The 13,116-nt window shown below is 52.8% G+C and overlaps 5 protein-coding genes across 5 annotated transcripts; 1 reads left to right on the top strand and 4 right to left on the bottom strand.

The window, feature by feature from the left end:
- Positions 1-414: 414 nt before the first annotated feature.
- Positions 415-2,193, bottom strand: BO79DRAFT_210764 (60S ribosomal protein uL30). Its single transcript, XM_025682884.1, has 4 exons — positions 2,141-2,193; positions 1,411-1,522; positions 1,052-1,218; positions 415-996 (listed from the first exon to the last, which is right to left on the bottom strand). The coding sequence occupies exons 1-4, from the start codon at positions 2,155-2,157 to the stop codon at positions 537-539; spliced, it is 756 nt and encodes a 251-aa protein (XP_025536522.1). The 5' UTR covers positions 2,158-2,193; the 3' UTR covers positions 415-536.
- Positions 2,194-2,463: 270 nt separating this feature from the next.
- On the top strand, positions 2,464-3,479 carry BO79DRAFT_200738 (ESCRT-II subunit protein SNF8). Its single transcript, XM_025681518.1, has 2 exons — positions 2,464-2,966; positions 3,034-3,479. Exons 1-2 carry the CDS (start codon positions 2,491-2,493, stop codon positions 3,344-3,346), a joined length of 789 nt encoding a protein of 262 aa, XP_025536521.1. The 5' UTR covers positions 2,464-2,490; the 3' UTR covers positions 3,347-3,479.
- A 236-nt stretch (positions 3,480-3,715) lies between these two features.
- On the bottom strand, positions 3,716-6,821 carry nip1 (translation initiation factor eIF3 core subunit c). The gene is made up of 2 exons (XM_025685647.1): positions 6,354-6,821; positions 3,716-6,264 (listed from the first exon to the last, which is right to left on the bottom strand). Exons 1-2 carry the CDS (start codon positions 6,688-6,690, stop codon positions 4,007-4,009), a joined length of 2,595 nt encoding a protein of 864 aa, XP_025536520.1. The 5' UTR covers positions 6,691-6,821; the 3' UTR covers positions 3,716-4,006.
- Positions 6,822-7,961: 1,140 nt separating this feature from the next.
- On the bottom strand, positions 7,962-11,075 carry BO79DRAFT_155302 (putative protein kinase Yak1; the record flags this gene model as incomplete). The annotated part of the gene is made up of 8 exons (XM_025678779.1): positions 7,962-8,725; positions 8,777-9,135; positions 9,211-9,330; positions 9,388-9,647; positions 9,707-9,866; positions 9,930-10,129; positions 10,185-10,456; positions 10,523-11,075. The coding sequence occupies 8 exons, from the start codon at positions 11,073-11,075 to the stop codon at positions 7,962-7,964; spliced, it is 2,688 nt and encodes an 895-aa protein (XP_025536519.1).
- Positions 11,076-11,207: 132 nt separating this feature from the next.
- Positions 11,208-12,245, bottom strand: BO79DRAFT_45893 (uncharacterized protein). The gene has a single exon (XM_025689277.1). It carries the CDS (start codon positions 11,964-11,966, stop codon positions 11,340-11,342), a length of 627 nt encoding a protein of 208 aa, XP_025536518.1. The 5' UTR covers positions 11,967-12,245; the 3' UTR covers positions 11,208-11,339.
- Between the last annotated feature and the right edge of the window lie 871 nt (positions 12,246-13,116).

The raw sequence follows: 13,116 nt of genomic DNA, 5'->3' as shown, positions 1-13,116 counted from the left end.
TAAATCCATATAACAAAACAACAACCAACTACCAAAAGAACCACAAGCGATTACATGAACCCAAGATAACAAGTAATCCAATCAAATACCCAATTCCAACTGGTCAACATCATACAATCTTGTCCCTCACTGACAGGCGACCATTTTCTGCCACCCGACTCAAAGGCGGTCAAAAAGTATACAGAATCCCGGCTCACTTGTTCGGGGCTGTACAAAAGATATATCCGCTGATAGCCGCCTATATCCGCACTTTTGTCTGCGAGGTCGAAAGGATTCTGCCGCTTTCGGCGGCCAGGAAAGCGGTCGGGGGAGGCAGGTGTTAGCTTTCCAGCTCTCCCACAAAGGCAGCTGCGGTTGTACAACGTCTTGAAGGTCCTTTACAATGAACTACATCTCAATTACAAAGAAATCAAGTCAGGTTGTACGAAGCTTTTAAATTTTTGTAACCCAGATTTTAGACCAGTACCCGCTAACTAGGAAATTTCGGAGCTCATAACAACCCGGTACGGACAAGCCCATCACCGATGATGATGAATCTAGTTCATCTGGCGGATGAGGCCGTTGATGTTCTCCTCACGGTTACCGTAGTCACCACCCTCGATGAAGTGCTTGAACTTGCGGGTGTGGAAGCCACCAGTGGGGTTGGAGAGCTTGAAGGGCCACAGGAAGTTGTTGGCCTGCTTGAAGTTGGGGCCAACGGTGTAGATCTCGTGGATCAGATCCTCCATGCAGACAATGCCGTACTTGCCGAGGTTCTCCTCAATGATCTGGTTGTCAGTGAGGGGAACACGCTGCTTGTCGACCTTTCCGTAACCGCGCTTGTAGACGAGCTCACGGACGGACTTGAGGTTGGGGTAACCGTAGGCAATGTAGGGGTTGATGATGGTCAACATCTCCTGGGTAGCCTTGGTAAGACGGACGAAGGTACCGTTGTTGATCTGGAGCAGACGGAGCAGCTGGAGGATCTTGCGGGGCTGGGGAGGGATCTTGTTGATACTATATAGCTGTTAATATCGTGTGATGATGAGATAGCATGCTGGAATCAACTTACCCCTTGATACGGATAACGAAGACAAGCTTGGGCTCGTCAGCAACGTAGAAGTTACCCTCCTTGCGAGCAACGCGGGCAAGGCGGATCTTCTCGCGCTCAGCATCGCGGTACTCCTTGACGTAGGACTCGGCACGCTTGAAGATGACGGCGCGCTTCTCCTTGTTGGCCTGGATTCATCTGTTAGCAGATGGTCTTGACAAATGACTCGTGAAATGAAAATCATTTGAAGCTTCTTTTTCAGCCCCGAAAGATGGTTAACGAAGCGACAGCATCGACCGTAGTCTAGTCGCGTAGTGGTTGTTGTCATCACTATAGAAGGAAGAGGGAAAGGCAATAGAAAAAAAATGGTATGAACTTACGGCCTTCTTCTTCTCGGCCTCCTCACGGGCGACAGCGCGAGCCTGCTCCTGGCTCTTGCGCTTCTTCAGGAGGGTCTCGGGGACGAGAACCTGCTCCTTGGTGGGGACAGTGCTGTTAAGGTCAGTACAGTCTGTCCGCAGTGATTACACAGACTTTCGCCGAGTGTAAGAATTGCAGCTATAGTGCCACATTCTCATACTGAAGGCATAGGATAAAAAAGCACTCGACGACATCCATTTGATCGGTGAGGTAGAAGAAAAAAAATTTTCTTCTTCACTTGTCGAGCCCGCGCGGTCCAGCTCACTACTAGTCACGCATTTTCAGCAGCAACTTTCGCAAGCCGGCGGCGACTTCAACCAAGTATGATAATCCTCATCCGACAAAACCCCAAGCATAACGCTCGGGAAGTGGTGTTGACGCTTTTCGCCCATACCATACCCTATCACGGCGCAATGGTACAAGACGATAGCTCACAACAATTGTTTTCAAGGAGAAGGTTCACAGTGCCTTCAACCTCAATACCCCAGACCGTGCCGACACCCAATCCTCATATTCCTAACAAAGTCTTAGGCGATTCAGGGGCGAGGCTCGGTCGCGGGAAAAATCGAGCTGGTGCTCAGCAACCGTTTTCAGGTCGCAGCATCTCCAGCGAGAAAGGACGACTATATCTGTAACCCTCACAAGCACCTCGAGCGATCAGCCGCAGGGGAATCTCAAAGGGAGTCTCACGTAGCAGTGGAGGCCATTGTGACGGTCCGTAGAGTTCGCGAGTTGGGCGATTGGCGAAGGCTGTCGTACTGGAAGAAGATCAAAAGGAAGAAAAAAGCCGCTGCGAATCGAGAAAAATGGGTTGTGTGGGTGGATACCCCCGCTAAGCCGCATACGGCTAGTCACCCTGGCCCGCCCATTTGTTCCTTTTGGGATTCTTCAAGCCCTTATCGCTATCAGGGTATCCGCTGGTCAGGTGACTCTTACTGATAAGAGCCAGTGGCAGTATGACCGCATCTATCTAGCGCTCTCGTGGTTACCCCACGCGCTCCGATAATTGAACCCTCCTCAAGAGCAGACACCTGATCGCTATGGCTACTCGTCGAGGAGTTGGACTTGGCGCCTTCGCCAATCGCACTCAAGCCAGCCAGTCATTTGCGAATCATGGCGCCAATCTACGCTCCTCGCATCTCTCCTCTCTACAGACGCAACTGTCCGTATTCCAGTCATTGCTCCACACCTTCGCGCTGGAACACAGCTCCACGATCAAGTCGAACCCGACGTTTAGAGCGGAGTTTGCCCGCATGTGCAATGCTATTGGAGTTGATCCCCTTGCAGCCAGCAATGTCAAAGGAAAGAATGCGCGCAAAGGGCTAGGGGAGATTGGCAGCTTTTGGACGCAGATCATGGGTGGAGATATGAACGACTTCTACTTTGAGGTCGCTGTCAGAGTGGTGGAACTTTGTCGCGCTACGCGAAGCGAGAACGGCGGGTTAATTGGTGTTGAGGAGTGTCGGAAACGAGTAGGCAAGGGGAAGGCTATTGGTAGTGGACTGGAGGTTACAGAGTACGTACTCACTCAGGCTTTGCTCTACCCATAATGAGTGACACAGTAACTGATATGCGATATGCAGTGACGATGTTCTCCGAGCTGTCAAGAGTCTGGAACCCCTAGGCTCTGGATTCTCGATTGTACATGTCGGCAGCAAGCAATATATTCGATCGATTCCCAAAGAGCTAAACACAGATCAGGCTACAGTCCTCGAGGCTATTCAGGTTCTTGGCTACGTGAGCATCTCTATGCTCCAGGCCAATCTGAATTGGGAGAAGGCTCGAGCACAGACTGTCATTGATGATCTACTGGCGGATGGCCTTGTCTGGCTGGATGCTCAAGCGGAGGAAAATGAGTATTGGTCACCTCAAAACCTGCTAGATGACAGTGGGTGAGCATGCTTTGCCGAAGGCTACTGCTGTTTGATATCATGATATATTCAAGGACAATCTTGGGCGTTGGGGCTGCCGCAAGTGTCCAGCGGGTACTGGATGCAAGGAGATATATACTAATCATTGTTTTTGTCTGGGGACATCCTAAGAATGGAAGGGGCATGCAGAGTTCCAAGATGAAGTGGCTTTACTCCGAGACTGCTATGGATTCCTCCCCGTCATGTCAAATATATCATACCCAAGTCTGTTGAGGATCCTGACTGGTGGACTATTAAGAGGGTGCTAAAGCGACCACCCTAGCTTATCTTTGATCTACCGAGGAATGCTTGATTTCAGAGCATCTACGACCTGTACATTTGATTAAAGCGTTAGCGTGCATTGATTTTCAACCTTTGATACACAATCTAGACTTTTCAGGCTCTGTATGTCCATCGTTCATTCCAAACGTGATATTCATCTGCGGAGAGTAAAAATACGGTATGCATGACAGTAGGAGAACTCTAAGTGAAAAAAGGGCTAGAGTGTCCCAACGGGAAAAAAAGTTGAAGAAAAAAAGGAACCATGATGGGTAAGAGCACACATGGAATCATACGCAGTTTAAATTCCAAGAAAAAGGAGCATTAGAACCATGAAAAAAGAAATCAATGCCATTAGAAATCATTTTTATGCCTTGATCGCTCCGCCCAATGCACCACCGCCAAACTGCTGTCCTCCGGGCCGACGACCTTGTTGGCCACCAGGGAATCTGGGACCACCACGGGCTTGGCCACCACCTCGAGGACCACGGCCACCACGGGCGCCGGCGCCCTGATCGCGCTGGAAGGCGTTGGCCATACCTTGCGTACGCTGCTCGAGAGTCTTCTCGTTGGACTCCAGAAGGTTCATCGACTTGTCGGCGAGGGTAACGATCTGGGACTGGAGACGGGACAGCTCGACACCCTTGCGGAAGACAATGGCGTCGTTGACCTGATCGAGAGCAGCGGCCAGTTCCTCGTGAGAGATCATACGGCTGATGATAGCGGCGATCTTCTTCTCGGGGAGCTCGAACATGGTGGACAGGGTGGAGATGGAGAGGCTGTCGTAGAAGGGGGCGTAGGTGAAGAGGTAGGTGCGGAGACCCTCCTCCTGGATCTGCTGGGACAGCATCTCCTTGACCTTGTCGGGCTGGGGCATCAGATCCCAGATCTTGATCGAGTTGAGCATCTCAGCGGCCTTCTTCCAGTCACCGGCGGCGAGGAACTTGGCACTCATGATGACACCGTCACGGGTGTTCTCAGCGGGACCAGTGAAGACCTGGCGCTCGTTGTAGTCCAGCATACGACGGAAGGTCTTGGAGATGACACGACGCTTCATCTCGGGGGAGGAAGAAGTCTGAGCCATCAGAGGAACCTCCAGGAACATGCTCGACGTGAGGTAGATGCACTCGAGGAGCTCCAGGTTGATGTGCATGTGGAAGGGCAGCTGACGCTGACGCTCCAGACGCTCCTGTTCAGGCGAGACGGTGGAGTAGCGCTGGAGGATGATACCCTGAGCCAACAGCTCTTTCTGACGTCCACTGCCGCAGACCTCGGAGAGGGTGTTCTGGGCCTCGTAGATCAGGCCAGCACGGAAGGCACACAGACCGATCTGAACAAGGGTGCGGTTGAAGAGGATTTGGGTGGAAACGTCGAAGTTGGCAATGTTCTCGGTAAGATGGGACATGAGCATCAGGTCACGAGAGCGGTAGTACTGGTCGTGCAGAGCAAGGAAGTAGATCTGGCACAGCATGGCACGAGCACGGATGATACCGTCGCTGTGCTTGAACAGGTAGCTGCAAAGGGTCTGCACAAGGTTGGTCACATCGCCCGTGTTGCCACGAGGAGTGATGTTGGTGTCCAGCTCGGAGGGAAGGACCTTCCAGGTACCCTCCTCCAGGATCGTGACGACCTGGGAAGGCTTGAAGTAGATGTGCTCCAATCTCCTCATGACCACGCGGTTAAGGCTGTCCTGGCGGGGGTCGCTCTTCTCGGACTGAGTAAGACCCTCGACGTAGGCCTGGGTGCGGACAAGGTTGGCGTACAGCTGCTTCTCGTCACCCAGACGGTCGATGTACTCGGCAGTGTGGGGGTCGATGTGCTGCAGGGAACGGGTGAGCTCATCATCCAGTCTCTCGACATACGAGACGATGCTGCCGGGGATGTGAAGGACCTCGCCGGGGGCGGGGGTGGGCTGCTTCTCATCATCCTCCCACTCCTCAGCACCCTCGGTCACGACATAGGTGCGGTTGTTCTCGAGAACGGACAGAAGGGTAGCGAACTCCTGCTCGGCGAACTTCCACTGATCGACGGCCATGTAGTTGCTGGTGGAGGAAGAGGTGAGATCGAAGCGGGTGGAGATCATGGTCAAGTAGATGCGGATACGCTGGTAAGGGGTCTGGGCAACCTCCAACAGCTTCTCCATCGTGCGGATCTGCTCCAGACGGTCGGTGTTCTTCTTTCCGCGGGATTCGACGATAACACGGAGGTGCTTCAGGATGCTCTCGGGGGTGTACTGGAGGGTCTTGCCGCCACGGCCGACGGTTGCGAAACCATCGTCATCACCGGCGGTGGAAAGAACAGGGGCTTCGATACGCTCGATCTTGGTCAGGCGAGGGGCGGCGGCGACGGGGCGGGCCACTTCCTCCTTGGCTTCCATGAAGCCATCCTTGTTCTGCCTGTACTTGTCGATCTGAACGGCGTAGTCCTTGTTGTTCTTCTTGATACGCTGCTTAACGGCGTTGAATCCCTTGGCGTTGCTGGCATTCATCTTCTTGTTGCTCGACTTCTGCTTCGAGATGGTCTCGTTGACGAAATCCTCCAGGTCCGCAACAGTCTTGACGTAGATCTTGGGGGTGGGGCCAGACTGGGCAATCTTGACGATTTGACGGTTCAGCTTGTCGAACTCTAGAAAACGGATGTTAGTATCAAAAACCCATCCTTCCCTCCGCTGCCGATCCCGTAATTCCATCCTCTGATATCAGGGCCAAACGCACCTGTCGAGATGACCGCCCAATCACTGATCTTCTCGGCATTTTCGATCAACTTGACGGTGTTTTCGAGTTCCTCCAACCGCTTGTCCTTGGCACTCTTGACGATAGTTACTCGTTCCTCATCTTCACTCTCTTCGCTTTCGGAGACATTCTTCATGAAACGGTTCGCACCGGTCTTGCCGGCATCCTCGTCATCGGACGAGGACTCCTCCTCCTCAGACTCTTCCTCGCTGGACTCCTCCTCGGACTGCTCCTCCTCCTCGCGATCACTGTAGAGCTCCTCCTCGTCAGAGGAGCTGGACTCGCTGTCGCTACCGCCACCGTAGAAGAAACGCGACATGTTTGCGGATATTATTCAAACGCTGGAGATCGGGAAAGTCGCGGAAATCGAGGAACGGCGGTCTCAGTCGTCGCCGGGGGGATAACACGCAGGTTGGTAAGGCGGATCGGGCTGGTTCTTTTGCCTGGCAGGAAAATCCGTTGTGAGGGTTCCGAGCCGCAGAGGTTGGGCGGCGCGAGTCACACACGAAATTTAAGCGAGGCGGCGCCTAACCACAACAGGCAGGCGGCCAGTCTCCGGGACGCGGATGCCTTTGTTCTTTTTCCCCTCTCAACTCCAGATCTCAATGGATTTAGTTTTATTTACTTTCACTAATGGGACCCTGTCAGATCAAGATCCACGGCCTACATACATTGCGGAGATTCGGGCGCAGAGACCAGACGAAACTATAGCGTTCTCCCGGCTTATTGGAGTTCCACCACGCTTCCCGTCTTCGATTTGTCGCATTCAATCTACTACTACCACCACACCACACCCACCACACCCCCCCGTGGGGAAGAGAAAAAGCGCAAGCAGCCTAGCTTTTCCAGCCCATCTAAACTCGGGCCTCATATCTCATATTTTACTATCCAAGTTACAGTCATGTTGCTCTTTGAATCGTGCAAAAAGGGACGGAACTAACAAAAAGGACATGTCTTGCATAGCACATAACAGGTGGGATCTCCGTGCGAATATTTGGGTAGAAGAGAATGGAAATTCAAGAATCAACATAAATCACCTCTTTCCGAGTACTCCTGGCTATGCCGAAAACAGCCACATACAGGAACCTAGGAGAATTGACAGGGGAAAAGGAATAAATGAGGATGAGCATCGGGAAGCACTGCAGCGCTCAACTATAGGGAAAGGAGCACCTGTCCACCGTAGCGTGCTGCTGTAGCTTGACGAGCAGGCCATCCGTATTCGCCGCCACGGCGGAGGTCTGAAGATAAAAATATCCCTTGGGAACTTATGCTGCCTGTCACGTAGGGGACTCTCATCTGTCCCATGCCTAACAACAAGGCAAACCGGCTGTCACAGGACTTTCATGGAGACAGAACTCACACGTACCAAGGACCTATTCAGGTCTCGAGGAAAGCTGATGGTAATGAGCTTAAAACCAAGCAGGCTCTCAAATACCAGGAAGGAGGCCATTTGAATGTAGCTCTGCGTCTAGCTTCTGGCGATGGACGCTTCAAGGAGCACACACTTGCCTATACAGAAGAGAAAATGGCTTGTCCGTCAGGCCGATGAACATCCATGTGCCATCGGCCTGTTCCTGGGTATGCATGCTCTCAATGCCACTGGTTTTGGCCCATGAAGCCTTCGCCTCCCAACACCCCATCCTCAAGGGTTCGAATGAAGTCGCGGTTTCTTGTACCGCCTGTACGGCTTCCTCGTCGCCTCTGACCAGCGGAATTAGGGTCGACATACCCATCTGGAGGTGGTGGATAATATGCTGGACTAGGCTGTAACCGAATAGGTGCATTGGGGTCGAGGTGGCTGGCCACGCGCTGGATTGTTGGCGGGATACCTCCTCCCTGAGGGTCCATGGTAGATGCCCGTTGCCGCCCAGCCCTTGTCGTTGCTTGCGCGTAGAGGCTCTGGGATGGCGCGTACTGTGCTTGGGGCACTTGGCCGGGTATGAGGTTCATCTGATGACCGTAGGCCGGTGGCTGAGTAGGGTAGGGCGGAGGGGCACCTTGCTGGTGACCAGTGAACATTCCATTGTACATTGGCGGCGGCTGGGCATGCGTGGGTGTGTGGAACTGATTCAACTGCATAGCGTAGGCATTCTGTGCGGCTGACTGGGCGTGGGCTGCTTGTGCGGCCCTCTGCTTGCTGGCAGCTTCTGCCTGCTGCTGCTGTTGAATTCCGGGAGCAACAGTCTTGTTCAGCGATGAGTACTTCAGGTTCATCGGGGGCATGAAAGGCCCCGTGAACTTCTGTTGTGTGATGAAAGGATGCAGTTTGGCCTGTTGGGGCGACCAACGTTCAAGGGGATTGATGGCCAATAAGCCACGAACGAAGTCAATGAAGGCTACCCGGTTGTTCAATTCTAATGATAATGGTTAGCAGATGTATGTATGGGAGATCGAATATAACCGACCTCGTTCAATCTCTGCTTGTTTCATATTCTTCCTCGGCATCGGGTAGCTGCGGATGATTTCTTCCAGGGTCGACGCTTGGAAGTACTTCTTGCTCGGCTGCTCTTTCGTGTTATGCTCTCGAGAATATTGCTCTAGGCTCTTAAGGCGATATGTCTTGCGACCGAACTCGTCCTGAGTCTTCTCGAAGAATTCCCCTGACTGCTTGCCCATCTCCAGCATCCATGTTGGCGGCAGGCCGAGCATTTCCACAATGCGGCAGACTTGGTTGTATTCCGAAGAACCAGGGAAGAGCGGCAACCCTAGGAATAACTCGACGACAATGCAACCGAGAGACCACATGTCTATCGCGGATGAGTAGCTAAAGGTATGTTAGTTTAGCCGTGCATAGAGAAAGGAATGACATGTCGAGGGCGGGCCTCAGGGATGCGCGTACGGTAAGCCAAGAAGGACCTCTGGTGAGCGGTAAAACCTAGACTGGATATAGGTATAGACTGTCTGTCGCTCGTCACAAGCTGACCCAAAGTCGATGACTTTGATGATGGGGCTCTCGAGGCTGCAATGGAGTAAAGTTAGCATAGCAAACTCGAAGGTGTTTGGAAGGGTTGCTGACTTCTTCAGTAGAATATTTTCCGGCTTCAGATCGCAGTGAATCAAGTGTGCCTTATTCAAAAGGCTCAATGCATTCAGAAGTTGCTGAGCAAATACGCGTACTAACGTCGTGCTCAAGCCCCGGAACTGGTTCTGCTTGATCAGTTCGTAAAGATTGACGCTCAACAGTTCGAACACCAAGCACAAGTGCTGTCGGTGGATGAAAGTGTCCTTCAAGCGGAGCAAGTGGTGGTCGTCATTTTTATCGTATCTGCTGTTGAGCTGCGATGGTTGTGAGAAATGGTGCGATAAATTCGACCCGTGGAGGTAGGGACGCTTACCAAGTCCAAGACCGACACCTCCATCATACTTTGGTTGAAATATGCAGTCTTGTTCTTGATGACCTTGACAGCTACAACCTCCCCGGTTTTTAGATTTTGGCACTTGACGACTTGACCGAAGGTTCCTTGGCCCAGCACATCAAGGATAAGGTAACGGTTCCTAAACGCGATTAGCTTGAATCCCAGAGGAGCTTCGTGGAGCACGCTTTAGGGCTAGACGTACTTGTGGCCGGCTTCCTCACTGCCCAATATGTCGTTAACATAGAGAATATAGTCGCTATCCTCATTATCGTAACCATCGTTTTTCACGCCTTTACTGGGCTTGGTGAGGACACGCCTCGGGTTCCGGGACGATTCATAGTTGAAGCCCGGGTTGCATATTCGATAAGTGGCGGGGAGATGTGTTGTTAACGCTTGCAGAGGCTGTACACATGTTAGCAGATGCCTATCTCACAGCCTTTGATGTCCGTGTGCTTACGCTGATGAAACCACCATCAGGATTGGCGCGTCTGTAAGGTGGCTGCGCATTCGTGCGTGGTTGAAGTTCCTGGATTGACTTGATCTTCTGGAACTTCGGAACAGGGCCTCGGCCTGGCTGCTGGCTTCCACCGGATATAGACGCAGAGCGCGGCGACCTTCCATCTTGTGCAAATGGGGCGTTGAGCTGCGAGCCTGCCGAGGGCGGATAGTACTGATCAGGGCTCATGTCCGTAGGCTGAAGCGGGGGGAGTCTAGGGGGACGTGACGCAGCTGTTGGGAGAGGTGTTAGCGGCTATACTTTCAGAATCCGAATACCTCGCAAGCGTTGATACTTACAGGGTGGTGATTGGAACGCCTGAGGAGGCGAGGCGTAGGTTGAACCTCTTGTCGGCGACCGCCGTGGTTGATTCGGCCCGGGCGGGAAAGCATACGAGTTATGCGATTTCCCAGGACTCGCATTGAACGACATGGAAGGAGACAAGACATTCATAGGAGAGTACCTGCGAGCAGCTGACGACTCTTCGCTTGGGAAATATTGTGATGACGGTCGGCTATGATGGGTCGGTCTTGTCGAGTACTTGGCCCGGTTGTACGGATCCGCATCCTCCATCGTGGTGTCCGCATCGGTGACATAATCCCGACTACGTGGCGTCGCAGCGGGAGACGAAGCCATCGAGACAGTTCTGGAATTCGCACCGATAGAAGATGGTTTGGCGGTGGTGCCAGGAGACTGGAAGGGTTCGTAGGTGTAGCCCACCGGCGGCTGCGAGTGCTGTGGCTGGGCGCCGTATTTTGAGGCTAGCTGTTGTGGATTAGACGTCAACCCGTTGTTGAACTGCGCGGGATGCCCCATTAAGGGATCCTGGTATGCCTGCCACTGGGAATCCATGGCTTCCTCCTCCCGTATAGCGGCGTCTCGTGAAGGTCAAGTGGGAGATCAGATCAGATCGGACATATGATGATCATTTATCAGTGTCGACAGCGCACATGCACCACGATCGGGGGTTAGATAGTAGCAGCGGGGACGGCAGACGCACGTAGCGCAATCAGGCGGAGACGACGCGGGACACCGGGAAGTGGTGGTGCAAATCGAAAATCGGAGGGGAGACGACACGGAGGAATTGAAGCTAGATTCGAATTGCGTCGAACCTCATTATTTGAACGGCAGGCTGTTCTGATGATGAGGGTTCAGAAGGGGCGAGAGGGGAGGCGGCCAGTAGACGGACGGAGTGGGCGGTCGCAATCCACAATGACGGGTGCGACGCAGCAGCCAATATCGATGCGGCAGCTGACACGCGAAGGGGGTTTGGTCGGTTAGGTTTGGGGGGGAGGGAAGGACGGCGACTGAACCAACTAACTGTTGGAACCCCCAAGAGAAGGATGGGAATCCAGACAGCAAGTTATACAGTCGAGGAGTAGATATGGGTAAGGGGGGGAAATCTGGAAGCAAGTCCAGACGATGGGCACTGAGTGAAACTAGTGCGGAGGGGGGAAAGGGAAAGAAGAGAGGGAAGAGAGGGTAAGTTGATTTCAGTTCGTGGAGGTGGAGATACCCTCTGACTCTGACTGACTGTGAGTGAGCACTGAGCAGCAGCGAGATCCGACGGCGGGCCTCAGGCTGCCGTTGGGTTGGGGCGTTTGTTTTGCAAATGGAATGGTGCCGGGAAAGAGCCACCCACGGACCAACCCTGATACTACTCTCTCTTTTTTCTCTTCGCTGGATACTGACTGTTGTTCTAATGGCTGATCTCACGACTTTGGGGGAGGACCCCTCTTTCATCTCCACGACTCCCCTCTCTGCAAAGAAAGTGTGCGTGTGGGTGTGAAGGAGCAGGTGTGTGTGTGTGCGTGCAGGCAGATTGGTAGGGATCTTGTCGATAGATGATGAATCGACTGCCAGCAAATCGAGGCCACCCCGGTTTACCAAAAGGCAAATGAAAGGGAGGAACACAGACAAGACACACAACAAGCCAGAGAATGGAAAGACCAATGCAGTTAAATACTAGCTAGCATTCCCATCTAGCCACCGTCCAGGGTTAGAACCAACATTAATTTTGGCCTACATCAAGGTGTAACTAGGCAATTAAATAATCATGGCGACTAGACTATTTGATGTCCGTCTGAGGTCTGAGTCTTTTTGCCTGCCTCGCGACCAACCTCTTGGACGACGATCTGCCTTCATTCGGAAATATCCGCTGCCCCCTTGGGCATTCAAGTCCAACGGCACTGTTTTGGTATAGCTCGCTATACGAGCAGACCTAATACAACAATGCCTTTTCCTGCTGCTAATTTGGGGGGAAAGGATGACCTGGACCAGAGACGGTTGCTAATACCATCCATGACTGGTGATTGTAATTGTCTCGAGTTCTGTACTACGGTTCCCTCTGCGTCATGGCCGTTTGCAGAAGCGGTTGCCAACCCTCATAACAATTTGATTTGCACTTGTTCCAGGCCCAACAACATACGGAACCAAATCTAGGCGGTATATTCCACTCCTCCTCATAATGAAAGATTGGCACCGGAGGACATACCCGAAGCTCAAGGGAATTTCAGTAAGGTGGTGACACTAACATCATCATCTGAGTGAGGTGTGTGAGGTGGACTGAGGCAACACACGGGCCCCAGCCAGTCCCGGTGACGTGGGAGGCTACGTGGTGGATGACTAACCGCCCATGGGCTAGGCACCAGGGCGGTGAGTCCCAGGCTGCCGTCGGTGAAATCTTTCTGCCGGCTCTATGGTTATCGTCGCGGTCCTTGTAGACATGGTCTGGCGCGGACCATCGCCAGTCCCATCCAGCCTTCGGAGATTCAATCTCTTTACTCTTACTTTCTCGCAGTCGGGCTGGCACCTCCAGAGCCTGTGCGTATTAAATAGCTTTTTGCGCTATAGACTGGCTCTCAAGAATTGGTATTGGTTAAATCAAAACCTG

The sequence above is a fragment of the Aspergillus costaricaensis genome (assembly GCF_003184835.1).
Source record: "Aspergillus costaricaensis CBS 115574 unplaced genomic scaffold BO79scaffold_30, whole genome shotgun sequence".
Lineage (NCBI taxonomy): Eukaryota > Fungi > Ascomycota > Eurotiomycetes > Eurotiales > Aspergillaceae > Aspergillus > Aspergillus costaricensis.
The sequence above is the reverse complement of the archived record's forward strand: the minus strand, read 5'-3'. Positions and strand labels throughout refer to the sequence as shown.